This window comes from Xenopus laevis, chromosome 1L (assembly GCF_017654675.1).
Source record: "Xenopus laevis strain J_2021 chromosome 1L, Xenopus_laevis_v10.1, whole genome shotgun sequence".
Taxonomy (NCBI): Eukaryota; Metazoa; Chordata; class Amphibia; order Anura; family Pipidae; genus Xenopus; species Xenopus laevis.
Window position 1 is genome coordinate 81,206,334 of NC_054371.1, and position 26,394 is coordinate 81,232,727.

Sequence of the window (26,394 nt, forward strand, 5' to 3'; positions counted from 1 at the left end):
AAGATGTAAATACAATTCTATTTTAATAGATTATGGACTATCGTACACATTTGCAAATGGACATACTATCGCTTTCTAAGAAACAATTAGACAAACGATTAGGATAATAAAGCACATTGTCACAGAGGTATAAGGCTTAATTTATACTTAAAGTTAAAATGTTTCAAAAAGACATCACAGATGTGTGTGTGTTTTAGAATACATGTTTTCTTGAAGGGTCATGTTATACTGCTAAATGTGGAAGAGTTAAGCTGGCCATACACTATCCTTTCCCGATATGCATCTAAGGTGGGCGATATAGGGCTTAATCAGATTGTTGGCCCTAGGGCCAAATAAAGCCATCACAAGCAAGAAGCGCATCAACTAGCCGATGTGCTCCTCTTTGACGAGAGAATCAACCCTGCCCGACTGACATCGGGTGATTTTCGGTCAGATATCAGTCTGGTGGGCATATCGGAGGCCCCCATACACAGGGGACCCTTACTCCCAATAGTAATTACCCTACTGGTGTTGATGGATTACAAAACACTAGCTGATGCAAGTAATAACGCAGCTCCAAAACAGAAGTATATAGACAAAATATATTAAGTGTACATAAAAAATGCCCTCACACATTACTCTTATTTATGGGAAAAATGGACCTATCATTACCTAAAGAGGGGGGTATTTGCCCGTCAAGGCACATTGGGGCTCCTTTATCAACACTGGGCAAATTTGCCAATGGGCAGTTACCTATAGCAACCAATCAGTGATTAGCTTTCTGAAGCCAGCTGCAAGTAGAACAATGAATGCAGCAATTTGAGTGGTTGCCATGGGTTACTGCCTATGGGCAAATTTGCCCAGAGTTGATGAATGACCCCCATTGTATAAAACTGCAAACGGAACTGCTACAGTCTAGCTCAGTCGCTGTCCTCCATCTAATAAGCGTGCTCAGCCAGTCCCTAACCACACCATTCAATGGCATTCAAGCCATGGACCACCCCTTACTTTGCTACCTTGTGTGACCAAGCTCACCCCGACCTTTACTGCAGAGTAACTTGCTGGTGCTATATAAATAAATGATTATGATAACGATAAAGTGGAGCCGAGTAAATGCAGGCTGCTTTTATTTTATTTGGTCAGGGCTGCTTTAGGGTCTGGCCACACAAGGAAACTTCGGGCGACTTCGGAAAACGAAGTGCCGCGTGTGCCTTCCCCCAGGCGATTTTCATTTTAGCCGGTAGAGAGCAGGCTGTTCGGGAGATTGTCGCCCCCAAGAAGAGGAGATGTCGCTGGGGCGACTAATCTCCCTGAATCTGCTTGTGTGGCCAGACCCTTATGCTCCAGGTCCGACACTGAGCCCATTGTCAAATTGCAAGAATTGCTTAAAAATGCTCTGTATAAACAATGTTATCATTACTGCTGTTAACACTGGAATTTTCTTGCTGCTTGGATTTTTTCACTTGGTTTGAATGGTTCACATTAGGTCTGAGGACAGTATTTGAGCTCTGTAAATACACTTCTATAAATGTCGTGACTAACGTGCAAAATTATAAATAACAAGAACACAGCTTTTTAAATATGCCTTTAAATTTTACACAGCTTCCTACAATCTTTCGTTAGTAAATTACATTTTTTACACTCTTATTATGGTCTATTTGTAAGAACTGAAGTTCAATTTAAGAGAAGTAACATTCCAAATATTAACACAGGAAAGTGATTAGAATGAATGCAGTACAGTAAAGATGTGTGACGAAACAGTACGACATTTAGCTAAAGAAGACACTCTGTGGGAACATGAAGGGCTCAGCAAATAAGTATTTCATTTATGACTGCTGGCACTCTCTGGGAAAAGTTGGAGAGGTAATCTAAAAACAATTTACACGAGAGAGCCATTTCCATGGATGCTGGTCACAACAAACAGAAGACAGAGGTACAATAAAAAGAACGAATGTCCCTTAATTGAAAACAGTTAAGATAAATGTCACAAAGCAGCCTGTCCTTATGTTGGTTATCTTTCAAATGGAAAGCTGCCATGCCTTATACACAAGACCATGCGGAATAAAGTACAGACACATGAGACAATTGCCCAAGTTTTAGAAAGACCTTTAGTAACAGTGACATCTGGTGCCTAAAGCTGTTCTGTAAAATCAAGCTCATTATATTAGAACTTCATTCTTAATACCTGGAGGCCGCTTGTGAGGATGAAGGAATGATGCTGGTTGTGTATTCCACAGCACAAGTAGGCGATGCTGGTGTCAAAACTTTGTCACACGTCTGAGTAGCAATACTGCATTTTTCTTTGATATTTATCTTTGTTCCAATTCCATTAGTTACAGTTGCTGCCGAACTACTATTCTCCAGTAGAGGGTCTGGTATTATCATAGATGACCTTTATTTGCCAAACATCAGTAATAAACAATAAGAAATAGTGGTCTAGCATTGGTGACTCAAGCTAATCACTGCACTCTTGTACCTCAATATGTAGATACACGGTGTACCATATAAGCAACAAGCTAATTATCATATTTGTATGCATTGTTAAATATATTGTTAAACATCAAAGACTAAAGCTTGGCACACTTATGCAGATTTGCCTTTTTATCTCAATGGCCAAACAGGGGGATCAGTATTCAATTGTGCGACACAAATGATGAACCAATATTTAGCCATTAGATAGTGAAGTGACCAGGTGGGCGAGGTTATGCTAATAAAGGGGCAATACTTGTCACAATAACGTTCTTTCCTGACAATTCAGCATTCATTTTTGGCAGATGTTTAGGAGCCTTCCAAAATTTTCCACCTCGGCCGATAGAGGAGACGGCAGAAATATCGCCGATATTGGTCGTCTCATCTCCCACCATACATACACCGGATATCTGTGCATCTATGGCCAAGCCTATAAGAATGACCAACATATCAGCGGTCGGCTAAACTTTGGCAGATGTTACCCTTTCTTATTATAACAAGTAGCTAAATCTGCCTGTGCGTGCCAAGCTTCACATTCCGTAAGTGGTTTGTGAGGGATGAGACATAATTAATTTGGGTTGGAAAAAGATAAGTCAAGTTCAACCCTTCCAAATAGTAGAAGTGGACATGGAACAAATATTTGTTTCTTCCCCTACAATCAACTTATGGTTCTATTTTTAAGCCACAGTGGACATCACATCAAGAGGAATATTATTACACTGGTAGCAGCTGATACTCCTCCACATCCTTTCACTACATTTTTTTAGCTCATAAGGTAGAGTAATTGCCTAGGACTTCTATGTGACTTTGAATTATTATTATATGATACTATAAAGTTAATTTACAAACATGGAGCAAGATTCAAAAATACAAAATAGCTGTTAAGTATCAAGCTTTGGCCAGTTGCTCCACTTTTTTGTACCCACAATTATCATACAAATAGATTTAAACTTGACTCCGAATAAGACACTGGCAGGGTGTAATTTGCATCTATGAGTTAAGTGGTTTTATTAAGGCACCCTTGTGTTTATTTGCAGCTCAAAAAGAGGTGATTCCATCAGTTTATTTTATTGCTGCAATGCTACATAATTATTATTAACTAAGTAGTTCAATTTGCATGACAGTTTGCTTGTGAATTGTCCCTGTAGTGTAAGGCCTTAGTTGCTGCCAGAAGAGTAAACTATGTTAAAGCTCTCAAATGCTAGCAGTGCAACTGCAGGAGTCATTTATTGACGTAAGCTGAGTACAATGTGCAAATGTCAGTTTACAATTTTTTTAACCACAGAATCCCAGTGGAACTAGAGTAGTAAAACGGCGGAAAATAGAGTACCAGATACAGGAGGCCTCTGGGAACAACGGAGTCTTGTGACATGGCGAGTGCTGCATACAGTAGGTACAGTCAAATGCCTATTTAATTGTCTAGCACTGTGCTAACAAATATTTTAATTCACTAATGCAGTCACATGACTGAAACAGGCTGGCAGCTACTTCCAGAAGAACTGGTAACCCATAAAACAGATGTTTATGGGCCCTTAATTTTTGCAGAAAGCAGCTCATGATAGATCAACGGGTCTGCTACCAGATGAGCTTTACCGGTACACTTCAAACAATGGTTGGTCCAAAAACATTACAGCTGCACAGTTGGCCGTTCATATAGTTTGCTTCTATTCCAGCAATTAGTAAAAAAGAACCAGCTTTGGAACAAAGTTGCACTACAATTGCTACAGAAATCAGTCAATATGATTATAAACACAGTCTGTAGTAAGTATTAGGCAGTCTGTAGTAAGTATGTCGCCTTGGAGGAGAAGTTTAAGAGGAGTTCAGAGTAGCATGCGTGTGTGCATTAAACCATGTATTAAAATGCATCTAAAAGTAATTTGGATTAGAATACTGAGTATTTGTCTGAAGTAATTAGGTTTTATGTCATGCCAGCAAGGAATCCCACCTCATATAAACAGATGCTGTTTTGGTGATTGTAGCTACTTGACTATTTACTTTAAATATCTGAACAGTAGCAGGAGGGAAAGGCGCAGCTTTTGGTAAAGATTCCAAAGGATTGTCAAATACTGACTTTCTGTAGAAAAAAGGAAAGAAAAAGAAAGGAAAAAGAAAGGAAGAAACAAAGAGAAAGTAAAGAGTTACAAAATAAACAGAAAATCAAGAGAAATTAGAAATGTTTTTTATCAGTATAAAATTTGAAAAGAAAAAATTTACTTTGCCTGAAGTTTTGTTATTTTCATATCATTGGAATAGATTTTCTGAAATGCTATACCTTGTTATTAAAGTACTTTTTCTGATTCAGATCTGTGGATGCTCATAAGGGACCTCTATTTAAACATATATATTCATTAGGGATACACGGAATCCAGGATTCAGCCTTTTTCATCATGATTCGGATTCGGTCGAATCCTTCTGCCCGGCCGAACCGAATCCGAATTTGCATATGCAAATTAGGGGAAGGAGGGAAATAGTGTGACTTTTTGTCAGAAAACAAGGAAGTAAAAAACTTTTTCCAAAATAGTGCCTGGTATTCATTGCATACTTGCTACAAGTACAGACATATTGTCTGTGAAGTAATTGTCACTCTGAGGCTACTGGTTCTGTTCACAGCACCAGTTCTAACTTTTATTGCCACTAGCTGCAGAGTACTGGCCCTTGATGCTTTATATTTTACAGTATTTTGATGATATCTAATGGACAGTAACTAGTAACTACCATGGAAAAGCAAGAGGGCAAATTGAGCACTTTGGATCACCACAGTCCAGTAGAGTGAAATTCCCGCCACTCTCCATTCATTTCTATGAGATTTTGAAAGGCGTATTTATCAAAGGATGAACTTCCACTTTCACCCATTGATAAATACTCTTTTAAAAATCCCATACAAATGAATGGAGAGTGGCGGAATTTCACTCTACTGAAATGTGGTGATCTCTTACTTCACTCTTTGACAAATATGCCCTTTTGTCTTGCCAACCTTTCTCTATAAAATTAAAAAAATACTTGGACTTTTACCTACATTTGCTTGTGCCACAAGCTTGCCATAACTGCCCAGATATCTTGCTATTGCTTGCATGTTATGGTAATGCTGGCTAGATATAGGCTTTTCACACATCTGATCAAAAATACCTAGATGGTTAATTGTTTTAATCGGTCCACAGAATGGGTCTATGTTCAATGCAGGTTTGTGCTGATGCATGTTGTGATTGTATCGGAGTTTGATCGACCCAAAAACTAATTTCGGGACTATAAATGAATGTGATCATACAGTTTGGCTGGAAACTGAAAAAATGGTCCAGCTTTGAACCACGGATTGTTTACCTCCTGTTTGGAGACTGAGAAGGGCTGGTCTGAACAGATGGCTTTTCTGGGGATGTTCTACATGAAGACACAAAAGAGGTCTCCTCTCTTTCCAACATTGCAGGTTCTTGCCTGCTGTCCATACGTTCATATTTCAGTTTAATATAATAAAGACGAAGAAGGAAAATACGTGATGGTCAAAAGTGCTTTAAAACATTGTTCCTCATAAATATTGTTTCACTTTCATGAGTCATGTATCTAGGAATGTGAACAGTGTAAGACAGTGCTTTGGAGTCAGTCAAAAGTAATGTGAAGTGTTTAAGTAATAGGCGTATGCAAAAAGTAAATGTCAATGGCTCTTATTTTTTATGGGCAAATTAAAAATGACACATTGGATTTTATACATTTATGTGAAAAGGGTTTTACATAGGAGCAGTTGTTTATAATTTAGAGAGCTAAGTTGTTCTGGGGTATAGTTTTCCTTTCAGCATGTTCTGTTTAATAAGTACTGTAGTGGCGAAGGAAGAATATATAATGGAACAGGTATGGGACTTGTTATACAGAATGCTTGGGACAGGGGTGTTCTGGATAAGCAGGCTTTTTGTAATTTTGGATCTCCAGACTTTTAGTCTACTTAGAAAAGATTTAAACATTAAGTAAACCCAATAGGATTGTTTTGCCTGCCATAAGGATTAATTGTATCTTAGTTTGGATCAAGTACAAGCTACTGTTTTATTAGCACAGAGATAAAGGAATAAAGGAATGAAGGTTTAACACTTTTTTTCAATTATTTGATCAAAATTTACCCTATGGGAGTTGGCCTTTCCATAATTCAGAGCTTTCTGGATAACAGGTTTCCAAATAACAGATCCCATACCTGTATACGGTCATATAAAAGATTCTTAATTACAATAAAATATGAAGTGTCATGGAATACATCACTGCTGCTAAGGAGATAGCAGCAGATCATCCACAGCAAGAAGATTTTGCAGTTACCCTGTACCTCTTCTCTTATTAAATACAATAATTATAAACACACAAGGTCAGTGACGTGATTATTGTGACTGGTAATAATTTAGAACAAATATAGAAGCAATCAGACCTCACTGAAGGATCCAATATCAATGTCATTTCTTCTACAGGCGAAGCTTCATCTGTCTGAGTTGCTACTGAACAGGCTTCTGTATTCTGCAATAGTTTTTGATCTTCTCTTTCTTTCGGAAACTCTACAGAAGTGCTTTAATGATATTTAGAAGTTGTTCTTGTTAGAACAGTATTGACTTGAAAAGCAGAGTATCACCCTAGCAAGATGACAGCATCCGATGCTGAATATACTTTGAAAAGAAAGCCAATACATCAAGTGCTAGGGATAACTTTACATTGATTAGTAATCATTTCGCTATCAATGCGTTTCTCCATAAATGTTCAGTAAAAGAACTACTGTACATCTATTTAACTGGTATTGAAATTTTCTGCCCTGCCTATATAATTAAAGGCTATACATTGTGATTTTTCCTTTAGATAAAGGCAGAACATCACAACAATTATAGAAATAAAACAGTATACTCCCCATTAAAAACAAAGATTTTACAGCTTTTGTGTCCAGTGTCCAACTTTATACTCTAAAGGTGGCCATAGACTTAAAGATCCGCTCGTTTGGCGACATTGCCAAACGAGCGGATCTTTCCCCGATATGCCACTAAACTGCGTGGCTATATCGAGGGTAATTCGAGCGTTCGTCCGTATGGCCGAACGATCGAATTACGATGTGCCAAGTGGCTCCGACGGGTCGGTCGGGTAAAAATCCAACCTTCCCGATCGATATCGTGGCCAGATATCGATCGGGATGACCCGTCGGAAGCCCCCATACACGGGCAGCTAAGCTGTCAAATCGGTCCAAACGACCGATATCGGCAGCTTTATCTGCCCGTGTATGGTCACCTTTAAGGATTTACTGTAGTTTTCATAAAATCCCTTTAAAACTGGGAAAATATAAAACCTAACTATAACCCATTGGACGAATAACCAACAGCAATTATTTATATACTACGGATTTCAATTTCATTAGAAGTATTTGCAAGCACTTTCCAGTATGGCTAGTATCTTTATTGGTAATATACATTTAATACATACACAAATCTACATTAACTAAACAAAATAAGAATTCTAGCTACATTGTAGATACAAAGTGGACTCAGAACTCCATGCGGTACCTACCAGCATTACCAGTTTAAACAAGTCTCTGATGATGCCCAATATCCAATGACCCATTTTATAGCAAGTCTTGCTTTTATTCAGGTGTGTGATTTATTAGCAAAGCATGGGCAACCAGGACATATGGAAGGGAATAGGGCATGGAGTGTGTTATTTGTATGTTTGTGGGTATTACTGTTACAAAACTCTCAGAGGTGAATTATCAATTAAACTCTGGGTTGCCTTAAATATTTTTAAGTATTAGCAAAGTGAAATCTTCACAAAGTATGGTGTGGGTGTAAGTATTCAGCAGGCAGGTGAAAAGAACACATATGGTTCAACCATGTTACCTGATATCTCCATTGCAAATATTACTTTCCCTAAGAATAAATAAGATTATGCAATTACTCTTAGTTCTTCAGCTGAACAAAATAAAATAGCTTGACACTTTGTTCACAAGGTGGCCATACAAAAGACAAACTTTTGTCACAGTCCATACAAGGAGCCATTTATAGTAGGGGTATTGGACCCCAGAAGATTAACATTTTTAAGCTTGTTCAGTACATAGATATCAATTGGGATCAGCAGGTCATCATAAACATACATTAATGCAAATTGTATAGTATAATTTTAAAGACACATGTGTGGCCAAGCTTTTATCTTAGCTGAGACACATGCATATTACTTGTCACGTTAGTGGAGCCCAAGAGATGCTCATTGCTATTTGGAATACATAGAAACATGATCATGATTACTGGACACAGGTCAGCACTGCAGCTTTGATACATGTGTGTGGCCTAGTGCTATGCCTAGCTAGCCATCATATAGTGGCAGTAAGTTACACAGCACTTCAGTAATGGTTTGCAGGACTGGCCCTTGACTTCCACAAGCATAATGTGCTTACAGAGACTGCAGTGCAACTGATGTTACGTGCGTTGTTCCTATCTGTTGGACAGGGTCAATTTATATAATAGGCACATCTCACATTTCTTCCATATGACTCAGCTTTGGTCCATAATTATAGAACAATCACTTATCGCATGATTAGCAACATATCAGATGTTTAGTTAAACTACAAATAATTTATTCCTGGAAGAACACATAAATGTCTGCTAAGCTATTAGCCATGCCATAACTGAACCAGAAAAATGTTTGTTATTTTATTTATACAGCATGTGATTATGATGTCTGTTGCATTTAGTTTACAAAATAAAATTCTCACAATAACTTTAATATCCCCTTGTAAAACACATTTCAACTTTGTCAAAGCCTGTATTATGGTCACCAACACTTTATATTGTTCTTTCAGAGTCTGACTTAAATGAAATAGCTTCTATGCTTGTGTGGGTCCCCAATTTAATTGGTTAATAATCTTCCGTACCATTTAGACAACTGTACACTTTGGGTAATCAGTTGCCCTGTTTATTAAAGTAAGTCTTTCATAATAAAAACAAGAATATACAGCTCTAAAAATGGGAGAATGCCTCAGGTAATGCCCATTTCACAGCAACCCAGTATAAAGTACATATAGTCAGACAGGGTGGTTGCTTGGTGCAGTCCAGAGCTCGTCTCTGACTGGGGCACTATCTGGAAGAAACTATATGTTATGCTCTTGCCTGTGTGTGTTTCCTCAGAGCACAAGACCGTTTAATTGGCTCAGTATGTGTCGTGTCACTAATTTACAATTACTACAGTGCCCTCCTATATGCAGTCAAACCATTAATTTGCATTCCTGTTGCAGTGCACTTTATACTGTATTTTAAACAATTTATTGCCTCTAGAAATGCAATGCTGTATAGAAATATGTTTCCAGGCAGCTATGTTTGAAGATATCAAACTATTGCCAATTCTATAAACAGGTTTTGAAGATTGAATCAAATCAACATATATGATAAAGACGACTCCAAGGTACAGTAGAGGAACCAGATAATTTCTTTGTATGTATTAAGTTGGTATGTATTAAGGGGTTCTCCTACGGTCAGTATGCACTTTTTCTAAATTGTGTGTGTGGCTGAAGAGGAGCCTTTATCACAGTCATATAGGGCCATCAGACTGTTCGTAAATTCAAGATTTTCTTGTATGCATTAGACGTTGCCCTCTAAATAAGCTCATTTATTCATTTCAATGAGAAAATTGTAACTAGTTGTTCAGACACGGTATAGTATAAAAATTTGCTAATGTGTTTTTATAAAATACAGAGGAAGTAAACCTTACTTAGAAATAGGGTATATTTTCACTGTATTTTTGGGGTAAATTTATAGTTAGCCCTTGTAATTAAACTGCATTTTTGTTTTTGCCTTAAACTCTTGTTAGTGTCCTTTATAGGCAGTAAATACACTGTGAAACATGTACTTTCCAACTTCAGTAGTGAATACTATTTTTCAACTGCATACAGACAATGAAGAAACTTAGGTGGGAAGAACATTTATTTAGTTGTTAAAACAAATACAGTATTTGAATTTCAGCACCATAATTCAGTAAGTACCAGGATAAATCTCATTCTGAAAGCTGCAACAGCATTATGAGCAGTAGTTTTGCATAAACATAAAACTAAGAATAAATGAAAAATCCCATAGATAAAAACAAACCATTCATTAACAGAAAAACTATAAATGCTAATTCTCTTGCTATTCCTATTAGGAAGTATTTGGCAACATTTTCATAAGGGGAAAAAAGAATTTAAAAGTGGACTCCTCCCACAACAGACTTTTTCCTTTTTATTGTGAGCAACTTTCCAATACACATTAACAAAATATTTTAATGATAGAATCCCAGCACATGTTTAATTAATGAGCATTGAATACTGCTTGCAATTTTCTTTCAATTATGCAAAATAATATGTTTTATTATTTTGGTGAAGTGTGAAGTTCTCTTAAGATATATGAAGCTGCATTTGTAGGCTTTACGGAATTTTTTTTTTTTTTTAAAGTGAAGCCAATACTGTTTGTACTTCAATTCCTATACTGTCAATTTCTTCCTTATAGCCTTCTATTGTAAGGCAACTTCAATAATTTGCGAAACAGCGAAAATCAGCCCTAAGTCTATGGGCAACAAAAAATTGTCGCTCCACAATATTTTTTCCTCCATAAGAGTCTATGGGCGTCATTTTTGCAGCAAAACTTAGCCAAAAATTTTGCTCATCACTATTTATTAACTAAATGAAATATCATATTACTTGGCAGATAAACTGCACACACATTTTAAATTTCTTTAGCTCTGCAACTGAACCAACATGGAAACATTTATTGATATTGCCAAATACAACCTAACAACAGCAACTTATTTTATTACATTTCTTCTTTAGAAAGTTTGCAAACTTGGAAATCACACAATAGCCCCACCTATGTATTCCAGTAATGCTCTTGCAAGCCAACTTATCGTTGACAAAACAAACATAAATGCATTGTTAGGCTTTAAATAAATAAATGCAGAACATTTTGTTGTACAGCTGCACAATTATATACAGATGGAACACTGACAGTCTGTTTAATCACTATAAATTGAAAAGCAGACTGTCAAGTCATACATTATTAGGTCTTTATGCAATGTAGTTCTCAAATAGAAGATGCAGAAATAGAATTCCTTGTGCATAGAACCCTAGAACTGCATGTACAATTAGGTGCATATTTATTATGCTGTGTAAAACAAAATTTACAGGAAAAAACAGGGTATATAGTGGTTTAAAATATCACATTGTGTATAATTTTTCACCATGTGAACGCTAGATTTGCCGCTGTTAATTCACACGAGCCTGGAGATGTGTAGTGTATTATCCTGCGATATTTTTACACAGCATAATAAATATGCCCCTAAGTAGTATTCTGCATCAGCTCTTGTATTTATGGTAGCAAAATGTATCCATGATTCCATGGATGACAACTTACAATATTTTCCTTAAAAATACACCATTCATCTCAACAGACTACATCATATGGCCAAAAGAATCCAGACATTTTTTTGCCAAAATGTCATGCCCTCAGTTAAAACACTTACTGCTGACTTTCAGACTCTCTCTGTGAGCAACAGCAGAACCAGAACTACTGATTAGGAGTGTGGGGTTTATTATGAATGAGCAGCCATGTGCAAGCCTAACATCACAATGCACAATCGCAACACTGACTGGCGTGGTGTAAAGATCACGGACATTGGACACTGGAGCAGGGGAAACTGATAAACCAACCAACAGTGTTCCAACACGTAGTGGATATTCTGCCAGTATCAGACTGAGTATTGGGTAAAATCAGGGGAGTTTAGGCCAGAGGGGCTCACAAAGACCGTTTGTTTTTTTATAGTACCCCAAGGGGGCAGTCAGAGACTGAAGTCTTCCAAGAATAGCAAACATTGTTATTGTAGAGAAGGAAGTGCATATTTTATATTAATAGCCTCGGTTTTAGAAAGAGATGTTGGACAGCAGGTGTCCAGATACTTTTGGCAATATAATGTAAAACAGGAAACAACTCAAACAAATCAACATTTACAATATAAATAGACCCACATAATAAATATTAATTTAATCAAAAGGTATCAGAAGACTGGTTTTCCAGAAAATGAACTAATTCTGATCATAATCGATTCATTAGAATTTCCATAAATAAGGTCACAAAAGTCTGGGAGTTTTCAGTGTCTCACTATAAGGGACCATATTTATTGAGAAATTTGTTATAATTCTGATTGTTGCCTCTGTTTTTCTACGTCAGCTTAACCAAAAGTACTTTATGGAGTGGGTTACATCTACAATGCATTCCTAGGGTGGATATGGCAAAGTACTGCCAGCTAGCATTATCCAATACAGAGCTACATGTTTGAGTTCTGTTTACCAAAACAACGTTTGGTGCATTTTATGGGTGTATTTTCTAAAATCCAAGGCTCTTTATGGGTTAGAGCAGCCCTATTGATATGAACGGTCAGTCAAAACTTGTTGGTGTGTGACAGGGTTTAGACAGGCTTTAATTCCATACTTCTTTTGCAATCTTTTTTACTTATTTTTAGGGGGTTATTTATCAAAGGTCGAGTTGTGTCTTTCCTGAAAAATGTAAGTTTTTGAGGGTAGTTTCAGTAAAAAGCTGAATTTTTCGGGATAAAAAAAAAAAAAAACAACTACATTTTTTTTGAGATTTATTATGCCCCAAATTAGCAAAAGCTTGAATCTGAAAACACTCCAGCTAAAATGTGTCGAAGTCATGTAAAAGCCAATGGCAAAGGCCCCTCGAACCATTTTTTAAGCCTTCATGATTTTCGGGGGGTTTTGTGTGTTTTGCGCTGAAAAAAATCAATCAATTTGAGCTTTTTTCTGCCAGTAACTATCAATGTGAGTATTCGAGTTTTCCCCAATTGCATTCAATCACGTTTTTTCATAAATAAGCAAACATTCGAGTTGTGAGTTTATTCGAGGTAGAAAGAAACCTCACAAACCCGACCTTAAATAATCCCCTAAATGTAAGCAGCACAAGGGCATTATATAATGCACACATACCGTAACTGTTACGGAAGCCTAAATGAATCAGTGGCAAATTGCATAAAATACATCCTTTTTATCTTGACATAATTTCATTGAATATCATTTACAATGAACAAGCTAACATACTTCATTAATGTTAATCCTGTAACTCATGATAGGGATAACATTTCCCAATTTCCTATTTCCCACAGGCTCTAGGCCTCGCATTTAAAATGTTTGATGGCACTACTACGTACTTATAAAATACACCCATGGGTCCAATGCTTTCTAAATATGGATGTAATAAGTGATTTTCAAGTAATTTCCTGTGGAAAAATGGACCCAAATTATATTCTGGTACTGGGGCCCTCCATGGTCTTGTTCCACCACTGGGATCTCCTCCCTTAAAGCACAGCTAAATCATTATGCACACACTGAATCTATCCTCATGCAAAAGAAAGGAAAGGTAAGAGGGTAAAGCCATCAGTTTAGAAAAGTGATAACCTAAACAAAGTGCGACAGTTCACTGAACATTAAGAACGCGAGCTGAAACGCCATGGTGCCAGTCACGTAATTTTGTGTATTTGGGGCTAATTGTATGCACAGGAATCTTTTCCCTACAAAGAGAGAAAGGATAGAGAAAAGAAGTAAGGAAATAATAAAGACAGATGCTTAATTATCATGCACCTAAATTGTTGCTGCTTATTGCTTAGTCTGCCAATGAGAGATGAGCAAATGCCCTTACATGAAAAATAATTGAACAAGAATTATGGTACTTTTTGTTTTATAAACTTTCCAGATTTTACACGATTTGGATCAGACTTTACACTCTTCACATAATGAATTGGTGTAATTAAATTTCAAATCAAATGGATCTTAGCTGGGTCTGCGCAAACCACAAGTCAGACATAATCCAAGCAATAAGTCTTGCTAAATAAAATTTAAATTCACTCATCTCTGATGCCAATGAGCTCAGGTTATCTAGGCTGTTCAGAAATAAATTCGGCTGAATGCTCTCATCAAGAACAAGTTATATCAATAAACAAAAATGACACTAACAACATGGAACGTCAATTCCAGAAAGCAGGTCGACATCATGCTATTAAACTCCATGGCACACAGCAGTACTCCCTTAAATAAACAGGCTTTAGCCAATCAAAATACAACACATGCTATGAAATCCAGTGTTTGCCGTTATAGAGCAAACCCAGAAATCCCAGGCAAGACATAAAAGAAAACAACTTACATTCAAGGACATAATCTGACAACACAGTTCCACAGGATGCTTGCAGAACTAGACAGGAGTCTTGCTGTTATAACGTTTAGTACAATTATAGATATAGAAATTCAACTTACTTGGTCTTTTGCACATTCTCGGGTTCTGGTTCATTCACTATTTGGGAAACAAAAAAAAAAACAAAAAAAAGAAGGTGTTTAAACATTTCTCAAGCAAGCAAATATTCTTATTTAACATAAAATCTCATAATAATCACTATCCCTCACTGTCAGAAAGGGAAAAACAACAAAAAGTAAAAAGATACAGTACTTTAAAAACATTTGTTGTTTGCAGCAAGCTGCAGGGATGAGCACTATTCATACATTAAACATAACTTTGACATATCTTTATCTAAAATACAACAGTCTCAGTCTAGAATCGGATGAAAATCTATTCACTTACTATGTTCAGTACCAGTCATCTGAGCCAGGATACGGAAGGAGCGAGACTGAGTAGTGCCAGTACGGGGATGCCAGTCTTCGGTGTTATCCATAAGACGTTTCTTACTGGCATCACTGTAGACTGAAGTATGGTAGATATCTGTGTAGGTGTCCACAATATGCTTTCGTGGAGGACTGGGTAGAATGAAAAGTCAAACATCAGTATTGGTGTAATAAAATAAGTAATAATAATAATAATAATAATAATAATAATAATAGTCTGAGGCAGACCCAGGTGTTTAGTAGCACAGGTCTTAAAACCAGTAAAAATTCAAGCTATTCCACCTACACCTTTTTGTTCTTACTTTGCAGATGTAGGACAAACCAAGAAGTAAAAAGAGGTTGGAAGCACATTATAGGGAAAATGTTGCAAATAGAAAAACCATTTGCACAAATAAGAATACAAATTTGCATTGTAATATTCTTCTGTAAGATTTATTGCAATATTAGACTTGCAAATTATAATTGCACAATCTTATGAAGTCCTTGAAGGTGTCAATCTTTTGGAGTAAACACAACTTTTTGAGTATGAAGTTTTATTACATACACTGCACACTGGTGCAAACACTAAAGTTCGCAATCTTTCTTCCACTGTCAGAAGTAGTCGCTAAACCATTTCTAGGTTCACAAAAGATATATTATATTCGCACAAAGGCATACTTTTTCGGCATTGTAAATAGTTTATAACATTCCCCCATAACAGTGTTTCAGCAAATTCCACCCATAAAATAAAGCAGTCGTCTAAAAATGAGAATTCCTAGCGACGCAGACAAGTGGAGAGTATACAGCCTTATTATTATTATTATTAACATGTATTTATATAGTACCAACATATTTGCCAGCACAGTATCTATACAATACATCCCTGAGAAGAATACATATACAGTACTTAAATACTGTTTCTCTTATCCTCAACCACTAGATGGCATAGATGATTCATAATCTTCTAATGTGATTACACAAAGATGCTCTTTGAAGAAAGTTACCGTTTGGGAGGAATTTTCCTTTGGAAATTGAGTAAGTAGAAGAAGTAGGCATAGGAAGAAAAACACAGAAGAAAGGAAATAATGTCAGAAAGAAGAAAAAATGAAAATACAACAGAAAAGCGCATAGATCTGTATGCTTTATAGCCCTTAATTGTAACATTTTTTCAACAGAGTATGTGCACAATGTCAATGACTGTACCATTGTTAATCAAAAATAAAAATAAGCAAATAAAGGGAGAAAAATACTCACAGTTCACCCCAGTCCACGGGTACAAAAATACAAAACAGCAAAAGGTTGTGAGTAATGACCAAAAATTATATTTAAAAGTTCCAATAAATCATTAGGACATACAGATAACCGCCTAATTTTTTCGTACCTACTGGGGCACTTACTCATAGAGTAATAACGAAACGCATTAGGCTCTGTATGTCCGAATACATTATTTGAACTTTTAAATATAGTTTTTTGTCTTGACTTTTGGAGAAAACTCACAACCTTTTGCTGCTTTGTAACATTTTTTCCCCTCAAACAAGCTAGGGAAAGCCACGTTAGAAGTAAAGATTTGGGTCTTTTGCCAACCATGCATAACATTGCCCTAGTGCAGTAAATCATAACCACCAATTAACTTTTTGCTTTAATGAACATATCTGGCTGAACATGGCTAATAACTTAATGGTAGCTATCAATTACCACCCAGCCACAGACTTGATGTGTAATCATTGGTTGCTATGGGTCATGACCAGTGTAACTAGCAGCACTTTTCCTGTTTTGTTTGTACAAATAGCATAACTGGTTGCATGCTTAATGCACAAATCTCTAAGTATTGCAGCACTCCTAGCAGTTAAGCCTCAACTCATATAAAAATAAAAGGCCTTTAGGTTAGATAATGCTTTAGGTAAGTAGGAAATAATAATATACATTTTCTAATTCCAGAGGTATTAGGAACAGAATAACTCCCCTATAATTCAACACAAACAAGTAAACGTGCCAAGCATGCATTATCCCCCAGTCAATAAAAAGCAATGCAAGGTACAAATGACAGCAAAGCAAGACATTGTCACAAACAGAAGTAATTGCCATCGTACACTTTGCATTACATAAAATAGAACTCCTGGTTCATAAACTTGAGTGGGACATCAGTGCATGCCGTGTTACTATTGGCGCACATCTGAAATGACAGTTTCTGCCCTGCGATGTTAAATATCATGGAAAGGGAAAAACATGTAAAATGCTTGCTACACTTGGGAAGGGGACTAGTCATAATATGCCACAAGGTGGAGCTCTAAAGCCTGAAATAATTCAGTATTTCTATTAGAATTTGGATTCAGTACAAAGAAATTTATATTCTGCAATCGTAAAATTTTAGTGAAAGGAAAACAGTGAGAGGCTTAGCCTAAATTACAGTAAGAAAATAATAATTGAGGCTACATTAGGGTAGAAACAGAGCTGGATTTACATAGTGAGCGCCCCTTAGCCCACTGACGTCCGTCGACCCTGTCCCCTCCCTTTTACTGACAAAATTTTCATCATTGGGACTGAAGCAATGTGGTTTGGCGCATGGGAAATAAAAAAAAAACTATTTTATCTCCTGCGCATCGCCAATGTTTCTGAACCAATGTGGGTGTGGTTGGGCAGCATGCCGCCCCCTAAAATCCTGCCGCCCTAGGCCTGGGCCTTTGTGGCTTTCCCACAAATCCGGGCCTGTGTAGAAAAGCCTTTTCTGTAAGTAGATGTAGAAAGTGAGCTATTCTCACAGCTAGTTTTAGCTTCCTTTGTGTCCGCTTATTATAACTTCCATTACAAAGCCTAGTTTGATTCCTTAGCATAAACAGAGACTCGCAGCACTGCATATTCAATCATTTAGTGCTGTGTTGTACTTTTCCACATGCAAAAAAACTTCACAACCTTTCCTGGACTACCAATGTATATTTTAGTGTTACTCTCTGTGTAGTCCACAGTTTGCCAGATCAGCTTGTCTTTTCAGATCTTCCTTTAGGCATCTTCTGATTGTGTATGGATATGATATTTAGAATAAGCTTTTAAACTACCTTACAGCTAGTAGGGATGGCCAATGCAACCTCCCTTTTTCCCTATCTGGCTGGGGATTGTTGTTCTGGGGGTGCAAATAAACACAAATACTGGCAGGTACATGCACCATATAAAGCAGTAGACACAATTGTCTGCTTTAAGCGTGCCATCAATATAAAAGTCACCACAATATATTAACAATTAACAGAATACTAACTTTCCCACTGCTGTCACCTGGAAAGAGAAAAGATGTGATATGTAAACAAAGTACACTGGTTATATAAGGAGCCTTAAATGCACCCAGGCTGTGTTCCACACATTTATAGGCCCAACAGCAGCAAATATATATTCTGGCAGCAGCAGCAAGCTTTTTCAAGAATTCTCCCTTCTATTGAAAAATGTCAAACATTTCAAGAAAATCTCACTCTTCCTCGGGAGAAACGTATGGTTTGTGTTAATAAAACCAAAGCCTTTTCATGTGGATAAAGGGGAAACAAATCCAATGAACCAAATGAAAGGGAGTTTGATGCACAATCCGTGCCAGATTTTGACCTGAGCCAGGAAAGTTCCATTACAGCTGGCTTTTACATGCTGCTCTCCAACTGTGATCTTGGGTCCAGAATGTCTGAGGTATGTGCTCCATGCATTGGTGGGATCACTTATTTCATTAGACTTGGCCTCACCTTACCCTAATGGATTTTCGTTTCATTAGACTTGGCCTCACCTTACCCTAATGGAAATGGCATGACAGAAACTTAAACTGTATATTCCAAAATAACTTTAATGATGCCCAAATAGGAATATGATCAGTTGTGACTTTTCATATTACTCCTAAATCATAGTTTTCAGAAAGGTATTATTTCATAAAAAAAGCTAACGTGGCATGACCAAGGCTAAATAATATAATGAAATAGGGGTCAGGATTGATCTAGATTATATTTACAGCCCTAACAGTGTGCATGACTTGTCTTTAAATGTACATAGCTTTATGAAGGCCTGTGGGATGATTTTGAAAGGAACATTCTACAGGTAATAAGTATCTAAATTCAAAAAGGTAGGCAAAGCAATTATTCTTTATTTCTACAGTAACAACATATGCTTTGCAGAAATTATACATCACTACACTAGTCCATGCCCCAGTAGAGCTTACAATCGAACATACACAACAATGTTAATCAATTTTAGCAGGAACCAATGAACCTGCCTGCTTGAGTGTGGGAGGAAAGCAGCATAGCTAGCATAACCACCACGTTCTAAAAGTCCTATTCTGACATAGGAGCATGCTGTTTATAAGGAGATCATTTAAAGTTGTTCCCAAAGAGAAATGACCAAACTGTAGAGATTATATGGGTATATCTGGCAGGTTATTGTTAACAATGAGAACCGCCTCTAGCGCAAGTAAGAGGCCGTCAAAAAAACTGCACCATTCCACCCATGTTCCAAATTGTGAATTTGCCCACAAAAGGCAGTGACTGTCCTGATATCTGAGTGAGGGTCAACAACTAATTTTTGTTCACAAAGCAACCCACTATTCTATCTGTCCGATCAGATTTAAGCATTACTAACCTCAACAAAACATACCTTAGTGATTTCAACAGTGCTTCAATCACCATTTATGTACTCCCAACACAACACCCCTGCCATGTGACCAATGACATTGAATCATTCCATAGAACTAGAAAACTACTCAGCAAGGGAGAAACCATAAACTTTGTGGTTTTTAAAGGAGAAGGAAACCTAGTCGGCGCAGAAACCCTCCCCCCCCTCCCGTGTGTTGCCCACCCTCCCTCCTCCCCCCTGGCCTACCCGTCCTGCTGGGCAAATGCCCCTAACTTGTTACTTACCCTTCTGCGCAGGTCCAGTCCACGGAGTTCACCGACACCATCTTCTTCCACGCGATCATATTTCTGCTTTGACCGGCGCATGCGCAGTAGGAGCATTTCGCCGGTACGATCTACTGCACATGCGCCAAAAGTCACGAAGAAACGGAAAACGGAAAACTTTGTGAGTTTTGTCGCATACGCAGTAGATCCGTACCGGCGAAATGCTCCTACTGCGCATGCGCCAAAACGCCCGTCAAAGCAGGAAGAAGATCGCGTGGAAGAAGATGGTGCCTGTGAACTCCCTGGACTGGACCTGCGCAGAAGGGTAAGTAACAAGTTAGGGGCATTTGCCCAGCAGGACAGGTAGGCCAGGTAGGCCAGGGGGGAGGAGGGAGGGTGGGCAACACGGGAGGGGGGAGGGTTTTTGCGCCGACTGGGTTTCCTTCTCCTTTAAGATTAGTTGGTTTGTTAAATCGGTCTTTGTGTCTGCAAATCTGACTGGTTAACTAGCATATGCTACCAGACTGTCATTCTATTTGACCAATAAAACTGCAGCATTTGATAGCACTGGAGAACTAAAGTAACTGAAGGCAGAGTACTTTTTAAAAAATTATTCTATTTTAAATATGTAATATCAAATCTGTGGACAATGCCGGGTACATCAGATAGTAAGTATAGGAATGGGATCAGTTATCTGGAAACCAGAAAGCTCTGAATTACGGAAAGGCCATCTTCCATAGACTCCATTTTATACAAATACAATTTTTTAAAAACAATTTACTTTTTCTCTGGGATAATAAAACAGTACCTTGTACTTGTTGTCAACTAAGATAAAATGAATTCTTGTTAAACGTAAAACAATCCTATTGGGTTTATTTAATGATTTTATGATAAGGTATGAAGATCCAAATTACAGAAAGATCCATTATCCGGAAAACCCCAGGTCCCGAGCATTCTGGATAACCGGTTCCATACCTGTATTTATTTTACATATTTACTGGCCTGCATGAAGTAAATCATATAAAATTTAATGGGGTTTCATTATCCAATACATATTGCTCACTGGAAGTATATTCAGAAGAAAATCATCCCACAAAGTAGAAACATAACCTAAAGAAAGGCTTTAGATTCTTAGAACACTGCACTGCTGTACATGATCACACGTTGTGCGGTACTTTGATCTGGAAAGGGAGAATTGTATGAAACATGTATGTCCAACCCTCAAGGCTGAAAGATCTGTCGAACCAGAGAGATTCCAAGAAAATAAAAATGCCACGATAATTTCAAAAAGACAATTACATTACTTTGCACTTTGAAAGTAATAAATTAGTTCTGGTCTCCCCAATGACTTAACGATAAAAAGAAAAAAGGAAAAAAGCTAGCTAAAAGATCCAAGAACAACTATTTTTTTGATTCATGACATGGAACATGTTTTTAAAGAAAATATGGCTCTGTCAGCTAAATGTACAGCTTAATATTAGTGCCATCACTCAGCCTAAAAGAAAATAAATCTGAAGTGAGGGGAAAAAAAGTCTAAATAACAAACATCACCCACTGACACAGACTGGATAAAAGCCAGCCCTAGATCTAGTGAGTTACAATTAACAGTACAGCAACAATCCGCAGTTTCAAAGGGAGAGGGCATCATTGCACATGTATATTTATTAACAGAGCCTAATGGAAAATGCTCCTGTCTAATGCCACGAAGATGAGTTTGACCTTTAAAGTGTTTTGTTTATGAGACTTCAAGCAAGTAATTAAGGAGTACAGGCAGAACCACTATCATATAAGCACGAGTAAAGAACTGCAGGTAATCAAACAAGTTATTATAACTAAAGCTCCCAGCATCCGCAACCCTGTATGGAAACTGCTGCTTTTGTTTATCTTGGTTGTGGCTTCAGCAAACAGCAATACAAATCAAGTCCTACAGATTTGGAATGTATTTAGATTAAATAAGTAATAGCAAAGTTACATTTAGCTCTGCTTATGTAAACATTTTTTGTTTGGATACTTAACATTTTTTCAGTCCACTTGTCGGTGAAGAAAATGGCATTACGGTGAAAAAATACACGCAGGGCAGATTTCATCCCAAAAATCACACATACAAATTTGGCAAGTTTTGTCGACTATGGGTGTTTTCTCTTGCTACTGAAGAAAATATCATAGTGTTTATTAGCAACTTAAGAATGTATTATTTAATGTAATTATAGCATGTTACTATAATAAATCAATTGCTTTCATTCGATTATTATTTGTAATACCAGCCAGATGGCATTCCTATGTGAGCTGCATGCATAATATTATTTAATATTATATTATAATATAATATTTTCTATTGCCTGCCAACTTATTACACAGCGATACAGTGCAGACTTGGCCTACGCATATCCCTTTGTAATATTTTGCTGCCCCTGTGTAATAAACTGCTGCAGGTTTACTGGGATGAGAGAGACTTTGTGTAACAGGCTTCTGTTCTGAAAATTAAAGTGTATATTTATATACATATCTAATCCGAGTAGTTCCATGAATGGCATTTATAGACTTTAATGAGCCCTTTCATCAGAAATATATGCAAGTTTTGCAATTGCACTTTTTACTGACCACTGCAGTTGTGCTATACTTTGAACGATGTTCACCTACAGTAAAATACTCACGGTACATAGGATTTTCTTCTTTAGTTTCCAGAAACATTATGTTTTCATCTGATATGCTTTAGGGAGCTAACAGCATATCAATTTATACAAATTTTATTAGTGGGTATCATTTCAGTTTTTCTTTGCCTTAAGCTAGAGAAGCAGAATGGCACACAGTAGGAGCATGATGAAGGGCAACTAGATCATTTACACTGGAGCTCTTTATTATTTCCAGACAGTAACATGCAAGATCAGCTCTTTAAAAGAGAAGGAAAGCTTCCAAGGCAGTTTATTACCAATAGATTAGCCAAAATAGTACAAGCTATAACACTATATTATTCTGTAGATAGCTTTACCATACCTGAGTAACCAGCTCTAGAATCTCTTTCTGTTTGTTTAGGATAACAACTACCATATGAGTTTGGTGTGACATCACTTCCTGCCTAAGTCTTTCCCTGCTCGCTCATAGCTCTGGGCTCAGAGTACAGCAGGGAGGGGGAGAGGAGCAAACTAAGCATGCTCAAGCCCTAGCCCTGCAGGTTTAAGCTGAAAACAGGAAGTCTGTTACAGAAACCCATGTGTACACAATAGAAGGAACAAATGCTGTGTTTTTTTTGACAGAGGACTCCGAGCAGCATTACTTTGAGGGTTTACTGGTGTGTTTATATAGACCTTTCTGATAAATGTGGTGGGATGCATCAACCTAGGGTAGAATAAATGCATAATATAAATTAGCCATAATTATTGCAAAAAGAAAATGGTAATAATACTTTAAATATATTAAAATGAAGAAGAATGCTGCTGCCCAGGTATTTATGAAATCAGTGAAAATAGTTTTTTTTTCCACCAAAATCTGATAGGAGACAGCCTGAGACATTTAATTAGAAGAGCAATGACAGATAGGGGCAGGTATTTTCAGGCACTTTAACACCCGCAGGAGAGGAGATCCAGAAAAGTTCCCTACTCTGTCATTGCCCTAAAGAACATGATATCAAGTAAGTCCAAAGTGGCTAGCATATTTGCGCTGCCTTCCGTAGTTACATTTTTCTTGGTCAGAAAAAAATTATTTTCTTGCAAAAACAAAATCATGCACAGCAATAAAAAGCACCCATAAGCCACCTACCCATTTTGTTGTTTGTCACCCTGGTTTTCTTTCTGTCCTCTTCTCACATCAGCCCCATCTTGGGCAATCTCATTATCATACAAGTTGGCGGTTTGGCTATAGCTGGCAGGCTGCCGTGGGACATTAACTGCAGGTTTAGTAGCACTCAAAGCTGGCGAATGCCCCTCAATGGTAGGTTTGGAATTAGCATGCAATCCAGATGCAGCGTGGGGAGGTGGGCCAACCTTAGCCAGCAGGGATAAAGCGGATGGTTGTGGGGAAGACTGTAGTGAGAGGGCTGCAGAGGCTGGGGTAAAGGCAGAAGATGCGGATGGGATCGAAGCAGGCTTGGAAGAGGTCACAGATCCAAATGGCTTAGGTGCTTTATTGTATGCCACGTTGGAGACTTTGGGTGCAACAGGTGTGGGAGATGCAATTGGCACAGGCTTAAATATTTCCTTAGGTGCTTCCTATATATAAAACACACAAAAACTCACAGCAACCACATGCAAGCAATCAACAGTTTGTCTCTATATTAATAAATTAAAAAGCTCCTTTAAAGCAGAGGTATTCAATTTCTGCTGAACTGAACTAGAAATTAAATGTGTGCGAGGGTGGTGGTTTATAGATTTAGATTTTCTACCTTCTTCATATTCTTTATAAACATCTATGATTCCCAATTAACAGCAGCTGGTTTATTTAAATAAACAGCACTATGCATCACCACTGCATGTTATATAAAGGCAATGCCAAAACATTTAAAGCAACCAAGCCATCTAAGGCTACTACAATAAGCTTGTAATGTCAGGTATTACCGTCTGCTGACCACGTTTTTATAGAGCTGCTGTACTTCACCCCTTAAAAGCCATATCCTTCATGGTTAATTAGCAGAACCATGCTGCAGACTGCACTGCTTTCTGTGTAGCCATCCTGAATGCATCTAAACTAAATAATCATATATAACGTGTGTATGTTCTGTATATGGATTGAAAGGGATGAAGAAACCAACATATACATACTCTTAAAGGAGCATATTTTACATATATACATATATATATATATACACATACACACACACACACACACACATATATATAAATTAGTAATTCCACATTATACTATGTGCAAGATAAAACTGTAATGTATATTAGCAATCGAAATGTAACAGTTCAAAACTATATTGTTATTACGGTTGGAAATAACTGAACATAACAGTTACACTATATCTTTAGAATTTGATGCACTTTGTAGGAATAACCAGAGATTTGGTTTGTGTATGTTACTTTAAATATCAACACGTGATAAAACAAACCGACTTGCATCTCTGGCTGAAAACAAATGTATTTTAAATAACATTAAAAAGTAATGGAATCTTCTAGTGCTAACATATTTACAGTGATAACAGAAATTAGTAACCATTAGAGAAGTGCGTTTCTTAATTGGTTTGGCAACTTACAGTTTGTGGAGGATTTGGATTGGCTTTTGGCACAGCTGAAGCTCTAGAATGAAGAAAAGAAAAAATAAGCAAGTCACTCAGCAGCAGTTAACATGCCTTATACATCATCCCCATGAACAGAAAGTATACAACTGTCTCTCAGAATCGTAAAACAAACTGGTTATACTATAAAACAGTCAGGGTTCCTATTAACTAAAACCTATTTAGTTAAAATTAACTGATAGAGGGTAAACATACTTTACAGTAGGTTGGTATGTAAATAACACTTGCATATCATCTGCTTGATCTAGTAAGCAACTCTGAAGCTGGAATTAAAAGGTAATGTAAACATTTAGGGGGTTGTTTATCAAAGGTCCAATTTTAGAGCTATGTGAGCTTTTTAAAACCTTCAATGAACTGGGATGAACTCACAACTCAAATGGTTTTTAATTTAAGGAAAAACTCCAATGGAAAAAACTCGGAGAGCTGTGGAAAAAAAATCTAACTTGCAAACAACAAATAATAACAATGAAAACCAATGGCAAATTGTCTCAGACTATCACTCTCTATGTCATACTAAAAGTCTGGCACCCCTATAAGATTGAGGAAAAATATAATGTTACTCTGCAGGGCTGAGCCAACTCGGCTGCAGGCCACCTACTTTCCAGGACTACATAGAAAATGATATGGTCATATTATATAAGTTTTACAAGTAAAGCACAATGAAAATATATCAGTAGATTGCAGACTTTAATGTTTAATAGTGAGTTCTGTACCTGTCACACCTGTTGATATTTCCAGCGCTTTAATTATGTTTAATGTTTGCTACACTGAGCCCAAAAGGAAACTGAAAAACCATATGGTTTCATGATGAAATATAGAGGAGTACTTAAAGGATCAGCAATGCCAAAATATTAACTGTTTTATAGAAGTATAAGCTGGCAACAATATGTTGAATGATTCACAATATTTTTGGGCGTCAATCTATGCTTTCCCCCAAAAAGCAGCACTGGTCTCAGCAGCTATTGTCTAAGGGATAAAGACAGTGGGACATACTATAAGATACAAGATAAATCCCCTGACAAGTCATGTGACCGCACTAAAAAAAGAATTCTGTGCATGCTACTATCGCCTGAAAGTTGCTGATACAAGTGCTTGTCAGGCCAAATAATTATGAGGGGGCAACTTTGGATTTGGCTATGGGGTTCTCAGCACCATGTGCTATTGGCCTAAGGGTTAGCATTGTGGCCTTAGGAAGTGTTATATATATGCCTTTACTTTTGGGGGGTGTAGCA

At 37.2% G+C, this 26,394-nt stretch overlaps 1 protein-coding gene across 16 annotated transcripts in view; it reads right to left on the bottom strand.

Moving 5' to 3' along the window:
• pdlim5.L (PDZ and LIM domain 5 L homeolog) overlaps nt 1-26,394 on the bottom strand; it is a 159,980-nt gene that overhangs the window by 35,314 nt on the left and 98,272 nt on the right. For 7 of the 16 annotated variants that reach the window (XM_041579355.1, XM_041579379.1, XM_041579310.1 and 4 more), the window contains 10 exons: nt 25,121-25,163; nt 23,686-24,134; nt 16,078-16,095; nt 15,054-15,226; nt 14,732-14,768; nt 8,289-8,318; nt 6,848-6,982; nt 5,767-5,880; nt 4,394-4,522; nt 2,165-2,371 (listed from right to left, as the gene is read on the bottom strand). In XM_041579355.1, the coding sequence (XP_041435289.1) occupies nt 2,165-2,371; nt 4,394-4,522; nt 5,767-5,880; nt 6,848-6,982; nt 8,289-8,318; nt 14,732-14,768; nt 15,054-15,226; nt 16,078-16,095; nt 23,686-24,134; nt 25,121-25,163 (1,335 nt within the window). 16 annotated transcript variants of the gene reach the window in all.